The sequence below is a fragment of the Takifugu flavidus genome, chromosome 15 (assembly GCF_003711565.1).
Source record: "Takifugu flavidus isolate HTHZ2018 chromosome 15, ASM371156v2, whole genome shotgun sequence".
NCBI classification, from domain to species: domain Eukaryota; kingdom Metazoa; phylum Chordata; class Actinopteri; order Tetraodontiformes; family Tetraodontidae; genus Takifugu; species Takifugu flavidus.
In genome coordinates this window covers 2,676,405-2,696,855 of record NC_079534.1, presented here as the reverse complement: position 1 = coordinate 2,696,855, position 20,451 = coordinate 2,676,405, and the positions used below count along the sequence as shown (strand labels likewise).

Here is a 20,451-nt window from a genome sequence, read left to right as displayed (position 1 = left end):
CTGTACAATGTATATCCAGTATTTTTTATTGAAAGATTTGTCATCGTTGCTCGTTACAGTGCTCGCTTTTTTGTCAAGTTTTGATATTTGCAACTCGGTGGTTTATTTTGAAAAGCCAAACAGGAAGCAGATTTTCTAACTAAACATTACCGAGCCGACTCCTTCGTTTCCTCCCCGGTGCTCTCGGCAGAGTCAACGTCGGCTTAACCAAACGTTTACCGAATGTACATGTCAAATGATGCGCTGAGGGTGGTTTTTGGTCACGACCGCCCGCTATGCAGTGCTGGAACTTTGTGTTCAGCGTGTAGGCGTGTATTTTGCCGGACGGACGAAGTCTAGGTTCCCCGAAAGCTGAAGAAAAGAGAAGTGTAAAAGCAGAGACAGAAGGCCACGGTTCGCACACACATCCCGCACATACATCACCACAGCCTTGATGGTGATGTATGCAAGGAAACCAACAAGAGTCAGCGATGGGTAAACCAGCCGCATGTGTTAATAGCAGTAACATTCGATAAGATATAATTTAATAATTTTATTTGACGTTTGGTTGTACAGATGGCTTCTGAAGAATTCGCTTCCCCTGTATGCTACTAGCTAGCTAGCACTTCAGTTGCCACCAGTTAATTTTTTTTTTTTTTTTTTAGATATTTAACGTTTTCCGTCGCCAGAAGGCTAAATTAAAACCAACCTCCAACTCGTTAACAACGCGTTTTGAATAATGAAGGTATCATTACTACGCTATGCATTTCTTTGAGGTTTTTTTTTTAAATATACGGATTGAGGTTTGGTTTAAGCTAGCGATTGCTAATTAACCATTAGCCACCAGAATTATTTTTTGTAAAACAACGTAATTTAATCGTCTCTTGGGTTTGTCTCCACAGGTGTACCGACAGAAGGGATTCGCAGTCCTATCAGGTATAATATTTTTATTTGAATTGACCTGTCATCTCCTTATTCTACCAGTGTAATCGCCTATCACTATCACACAAACTATTACTTTTATTGGTCAGTCTGTAAATCATTGACAAGCCAGTGGTTCCATATCAAGGCTCCATATGCGCTGCAGAAAAGCCGATGATTCCGTGGTACAAATAAAGTTAATAGGTGCCCTTAAACCTTTATGTACTCTGCAGCAAATTTGACGATATAACTTTGATCTTGACTATATTACTTTGATCTAGGCCCATAAATATCAGCCAAAGAGCCAGTCTAGCAACCTTCACCGCTACGACAAGGTGCGAGATGGTCCATCAGACCCCACACCTCCTTACAAGATGCAGCGACGCTCAGATGAAAGTCCTGGCAGCAGACACGGAGACGGCGCCGGACACGGCAAGGCTAAACTCCCTCATGCCGTCAGAGGGAAAAACGGTAGGCTGAGATCACGTGCTTGACCATTTCCTGTTAGTGATGAAATCATACAGCATACTGTGGTCAGCAGGGTTTTGCATACCATAGTTCTGTACTTTTGGTTATTTTCCAAATCCCAGCATAGTTTGCATGAAGAAGCAGGGCTGGAAATGGAGGGCATAGAGTCATTCTATTCAGGGATAAACACCTAAAGTCACAGTAGGATCTATTTTAAGGAGCATCTCCTCTAAATCTGCCTGCATCTGTAAGCCTGCGAGCGGTTGTCCTCCGCCGTCAGGTGGTAACATACTATGTTTAATCTCCCATTAATGTTTGCTGCCCACTGGGGGTGGGGGGGGCTGAGCTTGAGGAACAGAGCAAAAGCAGAGAGTGGAGGGAGCCGGGCCCCGAGACGCTGCTGAAGTGAGTCAGTATTTTTTGGGTGTAAACGGTTTCTTTGTTGCAGGGACCAACGACTCCCCTCAGGAGAACTGTCACAACAACAGCTCCCACCATGGCTCGGACTTGCATGCCGCTCAGAGCAAGCCCGCAGAGAGGGTAGGACCAGAGTCTCCTAATGAGCCGCTGCTTTTTCTTTATGTCATTCAGATTTTCTGGGTTGTTCTTGAGATAAAATCAGACTGGCTGCGACTTACGAATGATTTATCAGACAACACTAGCAAACCAACAACCAACATTTGTCCAGAGAAAAGTCTTGTTGACGTTGAATTAGGATTAAAAATGCATCAAGATGTGCTGCTGTTTAGGCCAATGGGGCAGAAACGGCGTTATGGTGAGGCAGCGAGGGATATAAAACAGGGTCTCTGATGCCTCTGTTGCGTGTGTCCTCACCAGGACCCGGCTGATGACTGGACAGAACACATCAGCTCCTCTGGGAAGAAGTACTACTACAACTGTAGAACCGAGGTCTCCCAGTGGGAGAAGCCCAAAGACCTGTTGGAGAGGCAAGCACATTTAAATGTCAAAGAGAGCTTTTCATCCTTGTTTAATGGCTTCAGGATCACGGCGGGCTCGGAGTCACGGCTGCTTTCTGCTTCATCTGCTGCAGGGAGCAAAGACAGAAAGATTCAGTCAAGGTGGCGGGGAACAGCTTCCCCCGGGACATGGACTACAGACAAGAGGCCTTGCAGGACAAAGCCCCGTCCAGTAAATATGGCGCACGTCTCAGAACGACGTCCCCCGAAAGGTCGCTAACGCCTCCGTCCCTCGTCCTCTTCATCTCTGCAGAGACTTCAGGGGATCCGTCTACAGCATCCAACTCCAGCCATTCCGCCTCGTCCTCGTCCTCTCAGAGCTTGAACGCCGCTCCAGGTCCGGCCTCCTCCACCCTGTCCTCCTCCTCCTCCTCCTCTTCCTCCTCCTCTTTGATGCACGGGCCCCAGCCTGTGCAGTCGCCCTCTCCGACCCTGCTGCAGGACCCCGCCCTGCTGCACCAGCTGCTCCCAGCGTTAAAGGCCACCCTGCAGATGAACAACGGCAGCATGGACGTGGCCAAGCTCAACGAAGGTGGGGGCTCCGGCCGGTGGACCGTTGCTAAGAAATGATGCGTTTTCTGTCGTGTGTTGTCGCTCACTCACCTCCGCGTGTGTGCACGTTTCCTCTGACCCCCCCTCCAGTCTTGGCAGCTGCTGTCACCCAAGCTTCCTTGCGGTCTGTGCTTCATAAGCTGCTGGCTGCCGGACCCGCTTTCAACATCACTGCTCTGCTGTCCGCTGCTCAGCACTCCAACCAAGGTACAGCGGTCAAAACTCAACTTCCTGTTCCTTTCTAAGGATCCTGTGTGCGTTTTACGGTGGACTCCGGCTTCCACGTGCTTATTTTTGGCGCTTGTTATCACTAAAAGCAGGAGCAGGAACCCCGCAGATCGCAGCCTAACGCTGTCTCCCTATTTCAGCCCAGCACTCCAACCAGTCGCCCGTCTCTCTGACGTCGGACGCATCATCGCCGCGGCCGTATGTCTCGCCGCGCAACGGTACGCCGCAGAGCAGCCAGAAGTCCATCCACCCTGGCAGCGCGGCGTCCGCACAGACAAGGGTGAGGAGGCGGAAGCGTCGTCGCCGGGTTTTATCACGTCTGCGTTTGTGTTTATGGTTCAGTTGTTGTTGTTGTCTTCGCCTCTGCAGAGCGGCGCGTCTTCAGTCAAACAGAGGTCGGCTTCTGTGTCTCAGACGGCAGAGAAGCACCCAGAGGACCCCAGAACGATCCAGCAGAGAAGGTCGAGGACTTCCCAAACCCCTCAAGTCTCAGTCCGTGTGGTCTTTACTAACCCCCTGGTGTCTGTCTCCAGCAGCCAGGAGATCCCGTGCTCAGGCTCAAACACATCCGGGGCTGTGTTGCCCCACCTGCCCTCCAGTAGCTCCGGCCAACCCCAGGCCGACGCCCCCAGCTCCTTCACCCCGACACTGGCAGCTCACTTCGATGAGAACCTGGTCAGGCACATCCAAGGGTGGCCTTCAGAGACCACTGAGAAACAGGTACGGTTGCTGCCCCTTGTCTTCCTCCCTTCTGCTGTTGCTCTTTACCTGACTGGAGAAACAACATCTTTAAAGTGGTCTCCACCCAGTTTCCTGACGTTTCCCGTCTTCCTGCTTGTTTTGGCCTCTATCGGCACACTTTAATAGCTCCTCCTTTAGCTAGAGGAATGTATTCTGTGGCTAAAAGCTTTCGAAGTTCCACGTGAGTGGTGTGGTGCTGGAAAACGTTCCAGCTTTGAACATAAAAGTCTCGAATAACCTCCTTCCCGCATCCGCCCGAGTCGAGCTGGCCGACAGCATCTCAGGAGATGTAGAGCCGCGTACGCACGGGTGCGATGAATAATTTAAGGTGGAAACAAAGCAGCGCCGCAGCGGGACGGTTTGCATCCAAACGGAAGGAGGCGGTCCACGGTGGCGTGGTCAGGTCAGGCTCTAAAGCGGCTCCTCTCTCACCGCCAGGCGGCCCGGACCAACGAGGACTTCCACAACATGGGCAGCTTGTACATGTCTGAGATCTGCACTGAGATGAAGAACCTCCGCTCGCTGGTCAGAGTGTGCGAAATCCAGGCCACGCTGCGGGAACAGAGGTGAGGCCGGCGCCGGATCCACTCAGAGAGCCGTGAAAACTCCCCCCCCCCCCCCCTATTTTTACATATTTTTTTTTTATTTGTATCCAGAATCCTGTTTCTGAGGCAGCAGAGCAAAGAGCTGGACAAGCTGAAGAACCAGAACTCCTACATGGTGTGAGCGTCTGGACTGGACCCGTTCAGGATCGGACACCAACCCGAAGGCGCTCCTCCGTCCGGACAACCCGTCTTTTTGCCCCCCCCCCCTTCCTTTTTATGATTAAAATTTGCTTTTTCATTGAACCTTCTCACAGTTAGACACTTTAGGCAGTGGACAAAGACCCGAGGCAGCACCGGGCACGCCGCCGCCGCCCTCGGGGTCGTTTCTGGTGTGGTTCTTTTGTGAACGATGGCGTCGAAAGATCAGCAGTTGTTTTGGTTTTTTTTAACCCCTCCAGGCTTTTCACATGGACTCAGATCCACAGTTTGATGCGTTGATGTTGCTATTTTTAATCCTCTGTCTTCTGAAGCTGCCCCCCCCCCACCCGCCGTTAATGGTCCCTCTGGTCCACAGGACTTCAGGCTAGACGCATCAACACTCCAGACAAAAAAAAAAACAACCTCGACATTTTCAGACCCTGTTTGGCTGCAGGAGGCGACTTTCTGTTGTTTTGCTTTCTTTCTTTTTTTATAATGGTGAAGTTTGTGTTCCCTCCCACGATGGGGGGGCGTTCCATTCCCGGTGTGCATCTTAGCGAGGTGGAAAAACCGAATTTACAGTCGTGTAAAGTTAAATTATTGTTGAACATCACTGTTTCCTCCGATCGGAAAAGATCAAAGACTTTGACAGAAAGATAAAAGACACATATATTTTTAAAAATAAACCAAGATTCCAACATTTCCCTCTGCTCCGACGAGCCGGATTAGTTTGTTTTTAGAAGAACGTCACAGTAACGTCACAATCTCACACTTCTGAACCCACAGAGCAACGTCAGTCACACACAGCTGTTCCCCGTCACACGTTCATGTTTGGGGTGGGTGGGGTGGGCTTTGGGGTCGGGGACTTTGTATCCTTCAAAATATTAAAAAAAAAATAAAATGTACCACATCTTTTCCATGACTTTTAATCGCTCCTCGTCTGTTGGAGGCTTTGTGGGGAAATAGGTAAATAATGCATGAAGCGCCTGCAAAACGAGTGGACTCGGGTTCGGGTGGCCGCTCTGGACAATGTCCGATCAGTCTCCACCCCCCCCCCCCCCACCACCAGGCTCCACGGTGGCGGGTTGGAACAAATCGGATGCAGTACGCTTGTCTGGCCACACGGTGGCAGCAGAGAGCAGGTCTGCGGTTCTACAGAAAGGAAAAAAATCTTGTGTCCATTAAAGACCTGAAAGCGTGAGTAGACGGGTCATTGAGGGCCTGGGTCATAGATCCAGAAGGATAAAGGACCTTCTGGGACATGAAAGACCTGCCTGACGTGGAGCCAGAGGTGGACCTTGGGTGAAAGACACCCGCTTGGAAAGTCTTTAAAGCACACCTGAGTTTTATGTGACATGAAACAGCCACACACCTCTAAATATGATGCCCTAATAAAGGAAACAAGCCAACAAAACAGAACCACAGCAATCCAGGAGGGACAGCTTGTTATCTCCCCGCAAAAGCCCTAAAATCTGAATTTTCCAGTGCGTAATGTGGAATAATCAGCCCAAAATCTGAAACCGTTGTTGAATCCAAGGCCTTCCGGATCATTAAAGGGTCATCTCCCTCCTAATCTGGCACCAGGGCCCGAGTGGATTCCGATTTTCCTCCTCGTTCACCAACATTCCGTCGCAGCACAGTTGTTTTCTCCCCGAGGCGACGCCAGCGTCTGCTGGAGCCGCTCCATTTGTCCTGATCAGCGCTGACGTCTGGGGGACGGCGAGCAGGCGGGAGAGGACGCAGTCTTGGTGCATTTAGCCATATTATTCCCATCTGCTGCTTCCTTCTGATGGTTCTGGGAGACGGGATTGTTCGACACCCTAAAAAAGAATTCAGGAAACGTGACCCCGGAGCCGTTTCCAGGAACCCTGAGACGCCGCCATCGACTTCCCACGCTACAGCATTGGTTTGATCCCCGCCACCTTACGTAACGTCCAGCATCTCTGCACGCGGCTCCGGGTCGATACGTCCCATCAGTCCCGCCTTCGATCGCCGGCTGTTGGCTTAATACGCTGCAGGTCAAAGGTCATCTTCATCTACTCCCGCCTGCTCCGGGCTCCACTGGGGACCTGTGTCACGTCTGCTCAGTAGCTGCCCATCAGTCACCAGTGCCAGAGACGTGTCCTGTGGGGACAGGACACGTCCTTGGGGGACACAGTTAAGTGTGTTGATCACCTGCTGTATTTGTCTGTGTTTATTTATGGCTGCCATTAATAGGAGTCAACCAGCTTCTACTCCCCCCACCCCCCCCCCCCGTCTTTGTTCCAACCTCACTTTCCCCTTTGTCCTTGTCTCCTTCCTCACCTGTCCACTGACTCCCCACCGTCCCCCATCCCCCCAAAGCGACTGCTCTCTCCTCAAAATGGAGGGAAACTTGTTGACTTTGTGCAACTTCTGGCGGAGTAGCGAGACGTCCTTTAGTCTCTTATTGAGAGGCGGGACGGGGGGGACGCGTAGCGCTCGAAGGGCGTTTGCTAAGACAGCTCTGGCCGTCGACCAAACCTTTAAAAAGCCGTTTCCATTGATGGTGCGTGGAGAAAGGGTGCCTCTACAAGGTCCCCGCTGTTGTCTCACCAGTGCTAACTGTCGAGCACTCGTGGTGCCTGTTTGGACCGTTGGACGGATGAGCAGAGCTCCCCTTAACCATGAGGTGGACAACCTGAAGACACCCAAGACAGCTTTCTGGCTTCAGTTCAACCCAGTTTAGAGTTGGCCTCTGCTACATTGACCTTTAACCCCGTCCTAACGGCCCTTTTTCCAGCACAACTTTTGTTGTCTCAGTGTCCCCAGCTTGTCCCCAGCTTGTCCCCAGCTTGTGTTCCACCTGTCCTCCAAGTGTTGCGTCCCTGCTCTCCGTTAAAGGCTGTTTAGGTGTTGTTTTGCTGTCAGTGGCCTGTTTTTGTGTCACTTTCAGCAGCGCCTCTTGTAAATGAGCTCCTCACGCAGCTTTTATTGTCCCCGGACCCCCCCCCCCCCTTCAAAAATAAATAAATAAACAGGGTCATTAAACACTGCAGTCGTTAAAAAGAATAAAGGGAAATATCGGCGTCGCTTGTTGCTTTGATGGGGCCCTGAGAAGCTGCACTTCCCGCAGTGGTTTTTGACATTTGCGGTAACATTTAACAGCCATTAAAGCAGAAGTCTGGGTTCGTCTTAAGATCACAATTACACAGGAGCTGCAGTAATTGGCGCCATTGTCATCCGAGCACATTTTCTCCAACATTACCTGACGCATAAACCACTCGGAGTCTCATTTTTTCCGCGTCTCATCCACTATTCTCTCCTCGTCTCCGTGGCAGCGAAGCACCTCAGAAATGATAACAAATGCTTCCTCAGCTTCAACTGGCTTCCTGTTTTCTTTTCTTTTTTCCTTTATTATTATTTTTTTCTTCAAATTCGCATTTATTTATTTCTCCAGACTAATCTGTTTTCCAGCCCCGGGGACTTCTGGAAACTGTCTCCGTGAACAATTATGCATCCAATCGCACAGTGTAAATAACAAAAATGAGTTATTCCCGTGAGTATTCCCAGGCCGACAGCCCACCTGTACGTAAAGAAATAACAGAATAGATATGGCTCTATTAGGACCTGAAGCTGAGTCCATGCGCATGACATTTATTTAGCTGTCAGTCAAACCAATGTGTCCTGACGTAAAGCTGTCGGTTTATGGGGACACACACACACACACACACTCACACACACATAATTAAGGGGAGAGACTGCAGCCAGTTCAGGCTCATTATGGCCGTCAGACGCTGTACCAGTGCGCGTCCACCACAGGGGAGTGCTGTTCGTCAGTGGTCAGGCCCCCTGTTCGGGGCCCATAATGAGCTCCTCCCGGGCTGCTTCGGTCCGGCCGCGCCTGGACCGGGCCGTGTGAGGGGATGGAAGAGGGCAGTAAAACTTTAATGCACTCGGCCGGATGTGAGCTGTTGTTCTGCTTCTGAATGACAGGTTCCAGCATCTCGCTCAGTGCGGGAGAGTGATCTCCCAGCATGCATTGCAACCTTGAGTGGTTAGTGGAGAAACGTGACATGGCATCATCATTATTATTATTATTATTATTATTATTATTATTATTATTATTATGGGTGCACAAAACCAGAGGGAAACAGTAATTGAGTGCACTTTAGCTACTTATGGCAAACAAGCACTTCCAGATCTGTTGTTCTTCACCTTTTTCTAAACTTTTTTGTGGTCTAAAACCTCCTATTTTTCAAATTAAAGTCATGCAAAAAGACATCTTTAGCACCAAAGAGAAACTCTCGCTCCTCCTCCTGGTCTCCAATCAAGCATCGGATTATTTCGCCGCTTCTCCGTCGTTGTCAACCAGCTGGTCTGAAGCCAGATTTCTGGATCATCTTTAAGCCACCGCTCGCTCTCATCATCCACGTGCCTCTCTGGTCCGTGCACGCTGTTCAGCTGTGGAGTGGATTAACCTGTTAGCTTAGCGTGTCCTGCGCCGTACGTGTGGGCCAGCGGCTGTTGAACGAGCTACAGCTGCTTCTGAGGCCTCGAGCGAGATAACAACCAAACCAACGAACGCTGCGTATCAGCTGTGCCTTTATCTGCACCTCCACGCACCTTTGGAAGCATTTCTTGTTTGTCTGTTTTGTTTCAAACAATTCCCAGAGCTTCGCTCTCATGTAACCTCCAAACGTCGTGCCACAAATGCCGGATTAGAATTGGAAATCATTTTCCAATAACCGCTGACAGATTCAGAAGCCAAAAGGGGAAATTAGAGTCCCGCTGACTGGATTTAAGTGTTTTAAAAAGCCCTCAGCTGATGAGACTCACCGCTGTTGGACTTTAAATGTTCCTGCTTAATAACATAAAACAACTGTGAAATCCAGGCAGACGGCGCTGATTGGCCTCCTGAGAACACGGGCCACTTTGCTCCGGGGATGATTGCTCGGAAAAACTGTTGTTTCGGGAGGGAACGGCGCAATATTTAGGCTTCAAGTCGCTTGGATGCGTTCAGAGAAGTTTGAACAGCTGGAAAATGGTTGTGACGGCCCTAGATTTGCTGTGTCACCAATTATAACTCCCAGACTGGTCAGGGATGAGGGAACGCTGAATGGGACATCAAGAGATCCTCACACTCACGATGGTGTCTGCCTCCAGAACCAGAACCAAAACTGGGAGCTGGAGAGTCCAACGTTGTTAGACTAATTCCCTCTCTGATGGTTCCACAGAGCTAACTGTCTCTGCTAACGTGGAATGAGGAACTTCAGGTCCAGGGTGAAAGTTCTCGTATTCCCGACTCCTGTATCCTGTTGTATACTATAATTCAGGATGGTAGGAAGTCCCTTCACAGGTCCATGTAAAAGGAACCTGGAAAACTCAACCACTTCTCTCCGTGCATTGGGTCAGGGATTTAAACATGATTTATAGACTGCAGTTATTTCTGAGGAGGCATGTCAAAGGCATACTAATATGGAGGACACACATGAGTACATCTTTAGAAGCTCTATTTATTGGTAATCAGGCTCCAGTTTGGACTTTTCAGGAACGCCTGAACGTCGAGCATGGATTTTCTCTCTGCCTTTACGTCTGGACGTAAATAAATACCAGCCAGCTGTGGAACATGCTGAGCAGTCAGATTTCCTCCGACGGTCGGCTAATTTCATTTCCAGCAAACGTCCAGGTGATTTAAGTCTGACCAGCGCTCCCAAATGTTCCGTGTGTGTTTTAGCCCGAGCGCAGCTTGACGTGATTAACGGGATTTTACAAGTGAAAAATGGCCAAACGTAAAAAAAGGTCGCTTTACGCCCCGTTTTCATCAAACCTGCTTTATGTGTTTTGATTGGCTGACGACGGCGTGTCAGGAAAACCTGGAGTTCAGAGACCAAATCACAAGATTGGAATTAAGATTAGGGTTGAACCATTTTTGAACTGATGCCGTGAGCAAAAATTCCCTGCTGATTTTGACATTTGCATTTTACTTATTAGTTTTAATTGACAGAAACGGTGAGAACACGGGAGAAAAAAAAGAAGCTGAGACACTTAAACCTTCCACCAGGAAGGGGAATTCTTAGGCGACATTATAATAGGAGCTTTGTTATCCATCGGAATCAGCTGAAAACAGCCGCTCCGCTGACGCCCTTGGAGCTGGATGATGCTGCGCCCTCTACAGCGCCAACGCCGCCGTTGTGGGCCGCTTTCATCGGCTGAAATTGTCTATAAACGTTCCGTTAAGCTCGGAAAGATCGGACACAAAAGCACAAGGGCTTTGTTGCAGTAATATGCTGGAGTACAAATAAAGTTTTGTATTGTTAAAGAGGCAGAATTTAAATTCTAGCGATCCCTCAGCAGCCGGGAACCACAGAGGAGGGAGAAAAGAGAGAATAAAGAGTGTGTTTACCTCCGTTCTGCTCCTATTCTCCCTTTACTCTCCGTCGTCCACTAGATCACCTTCGCCGGCAGAGCTGAAGAGGGATAACGCAGCTGTCAGGAAACAGCTGAACGGGACTTTTCTTTCCGCCTTTAATAAGGTGAACAACACATCAGCGGCGCTGCCACACGGACCCGGAGCGCCGCCGTGAATCTGGGCCAGCCATCAATCACAGCCCGCTTTCCTTCTGTGTTTCTGAGGAAAACACATCAAAATTTGAATCTGAAGGCAAGAAAAGCTAAAACCAACACTGACTGGAGGCTGTTGTGAGTCTGGTCCTGGAGGTCCGTCCCTGGGAACACGTGTCGGACCCCTCGGCTGCACGTGGTTCTCAGATCAAAGGGCCAGAACCAGTGAAAAGCCCCTTTTTTATGACGTATCTGGGGTTTTTATTTTGCTTTTTTGATACTTTTCCACTAGAAATCCCCAAGGAAAAACCTTTCCAGCCCCCAACGCTCTACGCCTTTTCAGGTTCCCTGGAACTCTTCTTGAAGAGCATCTTCGGCCGGACTTCGAGTCAGCAACTCAAAATAAGGAGAGCAGCAGCACGCAGGCGGAGGCGACTGCTGGGACGAGCTGAACAAATCCATGAGAAGATGAAGGAGGTCAGAAGGAGCAGGAGAGCCCTGACGGGTCTCAGATCCCTCCTGCTCATGGCCAGAAACGAACGGGTGCTCCTCGTATCCTCTCACGGACACTAAATTCCTCACTCGCCGCCTGGATGAGAGACCCTCAGCTGTGCGGCTGTGCTGCAGAATAAATTAAGCACGTCCCCCCGTGTGTCCCTGCAGGTCCTCATTAGGCCCTAATCCTGTCCGTGCTGCCTCTGGAAAACAACCCCAGTCAACAAAAGTTGTGTCCATACTTTAAGAAGACTAAGATCCACCCGGGAAGCGGCTCATGACTGTTATAATAGGTCTATCGGCTACATTAATCACTATCCCTCAGGATGAACTTGGATTAGTTACCCGGAGAACTGACTCATTCTGTGTCTTCCGCCATCTTCTGGAGAGCTTTTCTTGTCTACCGGCTCCCTCCGACACCTCCCCCACCTAATTAGGCGAATATAATGAATTATTGTGAGAAGATGCTGGTGTCACGGCTCCCTCACGGAGAAGAAGAGCAGCTTCTGTCTCAATTATCCTGAAATTTAGTAAAAAAGCGAGTAAAACTGCTTCCTTTGATCAGCAAAACTCCCAGAAACAAACCACAAGCTTTCCTGACAACAACAGACAGGCGACCTTTTTCCTGGCCGCCACAGAACCACGGACAGGTACGTTCGGATCACATGACACGTGGGGACGGGCAGGAGTTCTGGTTCTGGACGGAAGGTCGAACGCTTCCTCTAATAATGTCCGGTAAGCAGCGGCCTGGCAGTGATGAATGGAGCTGTGGGTGCTTCCTGTGGTTTTGGGATTATTCCCCCCGCCCCTCGCCTGCCCCCCCCCCCTGGAAAAACACAGGTTGTTATCCTCCCATGACAGGTAGCAGGATTAGCCTCATCTGAAAGGCACTTTCATTAGCAGGGCGGGTTTGTGGAGCCAGATGCGCGTGTTCGAGGGTTCAGGTGTGCGTGTCCACGTGTTCGCAGACAAGAGGAGCTCTTTAGAGTACAGATAAGAGGTCAAAAGGTCAGGGCAAATCCCTGCCAAGAAACCCCCCCACCCCCCGCGGGTATCAGAATCCTTTTGTCCTCTGCCAAAGAGTCACAATGTTAACAGCATCATCGCTCTCCCCTCTTTATTTGGGCTCATTATCCTGACGCATCCGTCACAGGATTTGTAACCTTAAGCTGCCCGGTTACATCAGCGACCTTTGGTTGCACCGCCCCCCCCCCCCCCCCCTCGCCCCCCCACGTGCTTCGGCGAGTCAGCAGAAGAGAGGAAAATCAGGAATCCCTGGAAAATAAGAGTGGAATCGCCGCGGCTTCAGCCCCAGTCGGAGGAAACTAATTATTTCCTTTGCATCTTCAGTCGAATGTCAAGGCGCCGACCGCTGCGGCGCCGACCGCTGCGGCGCCGACCGCGTTCGTGGAACGTGTACGGTCAGGCGTGTCCAAACCCAGTCCTCGAGGGCCACAATCCAGCCGGGTTTTCTATCCCACTGAATGCATTTTCAGCCCGGTAGGACAGAACACCCAGGCTGGATTCTGGCCCTCGAGGACTGGGTCTGGACGTACGTTTTCTTCCACTTCAGTGATCTGCACGTGTTTGGAAACTTGCAGCCGCCTGATAACCCAGGGTGCATTTCAGCCTCGGTGCGCTCTTATCTCCAGACGGCCAAACGTCCTCGCGCAGCCGCTTATCTGAGTCACTTTGGTGGGTACAGAAGGTACATACATTAATGATGTTAGCGCAGCCTGTGCATATACGGCGACATGATAACGTGAGCTCAAAGCGCGCCTACTGTAAACAGTATACTTCACAGATGCTCACCTGCTTCACGCGGGAGGTTAATTAGCAAAGCAATTCGCTGAGGGAGAATCGAGCAGTTAGACTTGGGTAAAGGTGCAGTTTGCGGATAATTGGAGGATTTTTCTAACTCTTGTGGTCGCGGGAGCTTCCTCAGCGCAGCCTCGAGAAAGTGTAATGTTCACTTTATCGTACCGGTGACTCTAACACTTCCTCGTAATGAAGTATTGACTGCTGTGGACATAAGGACTAAATGTGAGGCGTTTGGGCTGAAGTCATCCTCATTTAATGAACAGCAAACTCGCTCTTATAATGGATATAATGGATCGGTATTGAAGCGTGGAAAGTTGGACTGTTGTCTTTTCTTTCACGGATCCTCAGTAGTTCATTTATGTGTGAGGGAGGAGTTAGAAAATGATTGGACTGGATGAGGCGTTTGCCTTTGAAGGCACATCAAAGACAACAAAGCAAATGATGGAGCTTCTTAACGTGTGACAGGAGAATAGGGAGTGACGCCGCCGTTCAGCTTCTGTTTTAGCCGTCACATTTGACATTATTGTGTGTAAAACCCAGAGAAACACCAAACGTTCACCCTTCTATGGCACCAGCGGCACCAGCTCAGAGCAAACCATTGTGAGGCAATTGAAGGGGGGGAGGGTGGTCACAATAATATGACCTTCCTGGGTTGCGTCTAATTATTATATTATATTATAGGACTATTATACAATTGTATGACTTTCCAGGATCAGGCGGGTCTGGACACCCCTGCCCCCCCCATGATTTTCTCCTATAGAGCTGCTTCTTCCTGATTGCAGATTAATGGCGCCGAGCGTGCAAGCAGGTTCAAAAACAAATCAGGCTCCTCCTCCACTAATATTTTATCTGCTTATTTGCTTCTTGTCATGTGTGTTTACTGCTGTTGCTGCTGCTGGCATTAATAAAGATTTCCTCTATTTCACCTTTGCCATCTCCATGAAAGCGGAGATGCTGCTGAGACCCAGAACTAATCAGTCAGCGCCTCTAATCGAATCTCCTGATTGGATCTCGGAACCATTGTTCTTATTCCGGGTTAAGCCTTCGGTGCAGCCAGCCAGTAGAGGACGCTCATGGTGTTTTAGTCTCATCCATGTGTTAGGTGCAGGAAATCCTTGGAGTGGACACTAGAAAATTAAAATTAAACTTCAAGGTGACATCACCATGGATACAGCTCCGTTTCTAATTGCCACTTCACGTCGAGTGGCTTGAGATTCTGCAGCTGAGCTCAACGGCGGTGTCCCGCAGGGCAGCACGGGGAATTGCAGATTTCTTGCCATCCAGAGCAAAAGAAGTGGAATTTCTGGAATTTTGGAGAGGACCAGTTTCTGGGAACTTCTCAATCCCAGCATTCCTGACTCCACCCCCTTGTCAACCAACGCTTTAAGCTAGTTCTGCGAACAGGAAATGGAAGATTGGTCATCCTCTGCTCGACATGTCCTTCTCTCTTCTCTCCCCAGAATCCTGATGCATGATAGGAAACTTATGGAGTTATTAATGTGCGACCGGGCAGATGAGTTCACGTCGTACATGTTAAAGTCTGACCATGGAATGTCTGCGCCCCGCCAGAACCGGCCCCGGAGAGGGTCAATCAGATAACAACATGGTGATACAATGAAAAATTAAGATGGGTGAGTGAGTGCGCTCAAAAAGAGGCAGAGAGTCAGTGTGAAAGGGAGGCGGGAGGCGGTCAGCACCCCTGGGTTTCCTCTGACACGCTGGATAAGCAAGCGCACCGTTTGATGGATGAATCTTATTTTCTTGTCAACCTCAGACTACTTTTATGTTTATCTTGATATCTCCGTGATGGGCTTTCATTTGTCCGGACCGGACAAGATGTGGGGGTGGGGAGAGAGGGGGCAAAGGGCGAGAATGAAGGAGTCAGTCAACTGGAGCAGGTGGACGATGAGGAAATGGAGAATAACATACTCGGGACTGAACTGTGGGCACTCGCAGCTTTCAGCAGAAACGTACAAATTGGACACCGATTTTCGCAAAGTAAATGTTCCGCGGCGGCCGGAGGGTTTGAAATCAACTCCTTTCAACCCGCGTTTGCCGTGTGGACGTCTCATTCGCCTTCGCCGTCGGACGCCGGCGCGCAGGAGCTTCTCATTTTCTCTCAGTAGTTCTGCGGCTCTCATTTGGACCCCGTGGTTGTTAGTTATTTGACGAGCACCCTCCCCCCCACAAGGCCCAGGGGAAATTCAAGTACCACGCATTGATTTGTAAGACCTTCTATCAACTGACCTTAAAATGATCTGCAGTATCCTTGTGCGTTTTCCCTGAAGGTGAGAGTGATTTCTCTCACCCTCCCGATATCCTTCAAAAATAACCAGCCTGTGATTTCTCTATACGGACTTATTGAAAAGTCAGGATGTTCTCAGCGTTCCTTCAGCGTCATATTCTGAGGAGGTGGGGGGGCACTCCCTGATGTTATTTCTCTGTCAAGAACTGTATCGATCATCTGTAAATTCAGAGACCCCGAAATTCAGGTGCTGCTTGTTTGAAGATCACGTCTCCATTTCCCCACGAGGCACAGTTGTTTTACGCCGGTAACTGGTCCACTTTTCTGTCTTTGTAGCTGAGGATTTGTCTGATTCTTGAAGGACAGGTACCTTCTCGGCTAAGCTTTCTCCTCCACCTGCCTCTCATCATCCTGAATCCCACCAAAATGCTCTGTTCCAAAAAAGGTGCAGGTCAGAATGTCCTCGCAACCTGAAGGACTGTGGACCAAGGAGGCTGGTTAGGGAGCCCAGCAATACGTGCGTTTCCTCTCTGCAGAAGCTCCAGGAAGTCTTGTGAAAGGTAAAATTAACGCGAGAACATCTTGACAATAAGGCAGAACAATGTGAGTCAGTCTGCGACGGAAATGACTCTATTTTTGAGCAAGTCAGTGATCTGAACCAACAGAGAAGACCAGACAGAGGCCATTAAAAGAACAAGGCGGCTGTTCTGGAGGGACTATCAAAGGTCAGACCTCAATCCAAAAGAAAATGTGTGGCAGCACTTGAAAAGGGCTCCAATAACCTGACATTTATGCACATTTACAGTCTTCGTCTCTTATTTTCTTCTTCTTTTTTTAGTCTTTCTTTATCCCCCGCGTTGAATAATGCTGAATATCTTATAGAGCAGAATTCCGTATGGTGCCGTTTCTCCAACGCTGTATTTCTCCTTGGGGAAAAAAGGTGAAGGTGAAACACACAGCAGGCGTGAAGCAAAATGAGCTCCCCGGACGGGTCGCATGTCCATCACGGGGCTAATGCCTGCTGACAAATCTATCGCTCACCCCCGAGTCCGTACCTACAAGCAATTTTGGGTTCGAAGCACATGGGGATTGTGAACAAAGGAACGTGCACCCTGAGCACGTGAACGCGGAGGTCTCTGTAGATGATGGTAGTATGAGGTGATGATCAGAGGGTCCGACAGCTGAAAGAGTTGTAGAAACGAGAGATATCACAATGAGTTCCAAAGCTGGAACTCACTTTTAGAGCAGCACATTTGTTCAAAGTTAACAGTTTAGAATCGATTTTCTGCCCCCGGCTTCATCTCAACCTTTGATGTGAAAGAAGTGCGCGACTTTGAATCTCTCCGCCAATCACGGCGGACTTCAGTGACTTGCTCTGAGAGTAAAAGGCCGCCATTTATCTCGTGCATCACCTGTCAGACTCCCGCAGAGGTGTTTGGGATGCAGGTGATGCCACCAACATCCCCTTCCGTCCTCCAAGGACGCACATTCTTACGGGCGCTGCGAGGCGTCCCTCTGCATGCAGAAACCAACTTTCATTTCACTCGACGGTTGTCCGACACCCCCACACTGTGCGCTTTGTTTCACGCAGCTCTGGGCGGACTGACACCTCTCTGTGGGGTTTGAAGGTCCTCCGGGAGGACCCAGAGCATAGTCTGAGCTTCAAACTAAAGCAAAGACAATTTCTAAGTAAACGTGGGGCAAAGGAAAGGACACGAAGAGCCTGACCCTGGACCACCCAGCCTTGGGCAACACTGAGACGGGAGAGTGAGTAGTCTCAGATGTTGGGTAGTCTTCAACACATAGGCGCCTGTCTTTTGCCCACTGAGTTGTCGGTATTGTTTGCCAAAAGGTTTATTCTAGCGTTCTGGCTTCGGTTTAGTGCGGTTCCCTGTGTTTTGTCACATCTCACTGCGCCTCATTTACTTCCTGTTTGGTCGCGTCTCCTCCACTCCCCCAACTTCGACTCCAGTCCTCACAGAACTAGCTCACGATCGCCGAGCGAGAGGAGGAGCTGCCTTGTATAGCAACCTTGAGCCTAGCAGGCGTCCCGCAGAGACACAAAATAACGAGCTCCCTCTGCACGTCGATTACGGCCCCATCTGCACTTTAAAGCGCTGCCGGTGTTTGGACTGTCAGGACCCTCGGTTATGGTTGCACCAACCTCACATATTTCAAAGCGCGTCAGAGTCGAGCGGGGAGGACGGAAGGATGCACCGGCTTGACATGGGCAGAAAATGTGATTCTTGGGCTAAATTAGCCCTCGAGCCAGAGGATGAATGACGCATCGTGATCTGAATTGCTAACCCGCCTCCAGAGGACCGGTCCAGTGACCAGTCCACATACCCCCACCCTGGATTGGAGATACTCCAGTGAGTGGATGGTGTTGATGGATCCCACACATACTGGTTCTACTGGGAGGCAGAGGCTGAACGTGCGAGACAGTGGGAGGTCGAGGTCATAGAGGCTGGTCACAGTGGGGGTCAGATGTAAAACAGGGAGCTGTTAAACAGACTGGTTTTACTGGGAGAGAGAATTTAATCAGACTGGTTATGGTGAAAGGCAGACTATGAAGAAGCTGGGGAGACAACTGGGAGTGGGTTAAACTCCCTTCCCTTATAGAAAGAGTGTTTAACCTCAGGTTTTACTGGGAGAGAGAGGTTAAACAGACTGGTTATAGTGGGAGACAGAGTTTATCCAGACTGGAAGACAGAGGTTAGGTGATCTTCTGCATAAAGATCCTCATTTTCCTCTCATACTTTCCTCTCCTTAAACATGAAGCACATGGTTTCCTATTCCCCTCACAGTGCTTGTGTTTACCTCTGGCACAGCCATTAATCACAGCACTGTCACTGCTGCACTTCTGTAATCTTAGTTTATAAAAAGTCTCATCAGATATTCCTACAACTACGCTCAACACTACCAGCCAGGGGGTTTCAGATGCTGAATAAAACATAAAAGCTTCTGTGGAAGTTTGAACTTAGTATATCCTTTTCAACATTAGCTTTTTGCCTTTTTTCTGGGAAAAAAAGCTTTTTCTTCTATTGTTTTTGGCTTGAGAAGCATGGGAGTTAAAAGTTCCCCACTTTGCTACACTTTAAATGGTAAAAAGACCTACAAGGGTCAGAAAAATTCCCTCAGACATCAGTGCAGATCAGTAAAAGGACGCGTGAACCTTCGATATCTTGGATCAGAAACGGGAAACATGAAAGCAAAAACAATTTGTCTGCCCCAAAGGGCCTGTTGTTGCTGTTCCTAAAGGCAATGGGAGCAAACGGCAACTGAACCTCTGCCTGTCAATCTTGTGCACGACTCTTAGATGCACCCCGCTGTGCAGCGCCACTGGATCCATGTCGATTTCCAGACAGAGCAAAACTGAAAATGCTTTGACGACATGTGAAAACTGGACGCGTAACAGTTCACCATGGCAGCGTTTGTGTGGATTTTAGTAGCGAGCTGCGCTAATAATACTGTGGGAGATCACAGAGACGGGGATAATTCGGAATGAACCATTCCCGACGCCTCTTTCTAATTCTCCAAACAAAGACAAATTAATACCAAACAAGGAAGAGTGTGTGTGTGTGTTGGGGGGGGGGGGGGGGGCATGAAAAGAAAGAAACACACAGACAAAGGACAAAAACAAAAGACTGCAAACAACCATAATAATGAATAAACGGCAGTGTGGATAAACGAATAAAGGCGGCAAAAGCAGCAGCTGGGGGAACTACAATGGCATAATTTAGAGGAGAATACCAGCCGCATTGTTCACGACGCTGCTTCGGAATAATGAAGAACAAAACAGGAAATGATTCACTCAGGCACTAAACAGCAGAGACGGATCTGCCTTTAATGCTTATGATCAGCATGCTGCTGATCCCTGCAGTGTCCACGTCCCTGCGGGGGGGTTCGGAGCCTTTCAGGGGGCACCTGGAAGCAACAGGTGTCCTCCAGCATGTCTCTATCCCGTGAAAAGCAATTTTCCCGCACGTTCAGAAAATCGCCAATTATACTCGACGTGACTCCTTAATTTGGTCCAACTGGCGGAGGTTTTTACAAAAGAAGAAACGTTTTTATTGTTATTCAACTGAGTCGGTTGAGTGTTTCACACTGAGAGCAATTCTGATCAGAGCGAAAACGGAAGAAATGGCAAACACACTTTCATCTCTGCTATCAGATGGAACGTGTATTCCTTCATTATTATTATTATTACTGTTATTATTATTATTATTATTATTGGTGGTGGTCATTTGAGATCTAGTTGAGGAAAGCAAATCCTGAAAGCACTAATTCACTCTTTTATTGTGTTTCTGTCTCTTGGGATAATGAAGATAATTCATTGCGGAAACATGCACAAATCCATTTTCCCTCTTGTCCATTGGTCATGAATCCAAAATGTTCAAGTCAAAGTTCCAGCGTCCATCGGAATTGGAAGTCCTCTGTTAAAGCCGCAGTCTGAAAGAGGTTCGATGAAGGACTGTAAGTACGCCGATGCGATTTTCATGGCGTTGTTGTGCTCGGGTGGAAAATCAGAAGATGCTTATTGATCAGTGAGGATGCTAATGTTGCAGAAGTTTCTCTTGTGTTGCACAACTTGTGCAGTTGTGTTGTTAAGATGTCGACTCGCTTCACCATTGTCCATGTCCTCTGCTTCAATGTGCTACCAAATCCAGGCTTCCCTGGAAAACAGTGGCGCCAAGGAGTAAATGATCCCGGTGAAATAAAGTCAGCCATGTTAAAATGTTACTGGCCTGGATTACTG

At 49.2% G+C, this 20,451-nt stretch overlaps 1 protein-coding gene and 2 long non-coding RNA genes across 8 annotated transcripts; 2 read left to right on the top strand and 1 right to left on the bottom strand.

Moving 5' to 3' along the window:
* The first annotated feature begins 152 nt into the window (after nt 1-152).
* On the top strand, nt 153-5,313 carry LOC130538911 (WW domain-containing adapter protein with coiled-coil-like). 4 transcript variants are annotated; one of them, XM_057056936.1, is made up of 13 exons: nt 154-474; nt 882-915; nt 1,182-1,371; nt 1,817-1,908; nt 2,206-2,315; nt 2,420-2,517; nt 2,599-2,877; nt 2,988-3,104; nt 3,266-3,405; nt 3,495-3,586; nt 3,662-3,845; nt 4,305-4,432; nt 4,523-5,313. In XM_057056936.1, the coding sequence occupies exons 1-13, from the start codon at nt 434-436 to the stop codon at nt 4,590-4,592; spliced, it is 1,575 nt and encodes a 524-aa protein (XP_056912916.1). In that variant the 5' UTR covers nt 154-433; the 3' UTR covers nt 4,593-5,313. The 4 variants fall into 4 exon arrangements, with proteins under 4 accessions (XP_056912917.1, XP_056912914.1, XP_056912916.1 ...); XM_057056935.1 differs by having other exon boundaries at nt 3,659-3,845; XM_057056937.1 differs by lacking the exon at nt 2,988-3,104 and having other exon boundaries at nt 153-474; nt 3,659-3,845.
* A 2,674-nt stretch (nt 5,314-7,987) lies between these two features.
* Nucleotides 7,988-13,008, bottom strand: LOC130538943 (uncharacterized). 2 transcript variants are annotated; one of them, XR_008953998.1, is made up of 2 exons: nt 10,974-13,008; nt 7,988-8,616 (listed from the first exon to the last, which is right to left on the bottom strand). It is a non-coding gene; the product is annotated as an uncharacterized LOC130538943 (long non-coding RNA). The 2 variants fall into 2 exon arrangements; XR_008953999.1 differs by lacking the exon at nt 7,988-8,616 and adding an exon at nt 8,717-9,031.
* A 485-nt stretch (nt 13,009-13,493) lies between these two features.
* On the top strand, nt 13,494-20,450 carry LOC130538945 (uncharacterized). Of its 2 annotated transcripts, none has more exons than XR_008954001.1 (5): nt 13,494-15,078; nt 16,029-16,058; nt 16,138-16,252; nt 16,338-16,417; nt 20,021-20,450. It is a non-coding gene; the product is annotated as an uncharacterized LOC130538945 (long non-coding RNA). The 2 variants fall into 2 exon arrangements; XR_008954002.1 differs by lacking the exon at nt 13,494-15,078 and adding an exon at nt 15,723-15,939.
* Nucleotide 20,451: the final 1 nt, after the last annotated feature.

Bases quoted from the DNA above. Each gene is read 5' to 3' on its own strand.
- LOC130538911 (XM_057056934.1), top strand. From the start codon at position 434: ATGGTGATGTATGCAAGGAAACCAACAAGAGTCAGCGATGG. The intron at 1,909-2,205 runs GTAGGACCAGAG...TGTCCTCACCAG, and splicing joins AGAGCAAGCCCGCAGAGAGG to GACCCGGCTGATGACTGGAC. The intron at 2,878-2,987 runs GTGGGGGCTCCG...CCCCCCCTCCAG, and splicing joins CGTGGCCAAGCTCAACGAAG to TCTTGGCAGCTGCTGTCACC.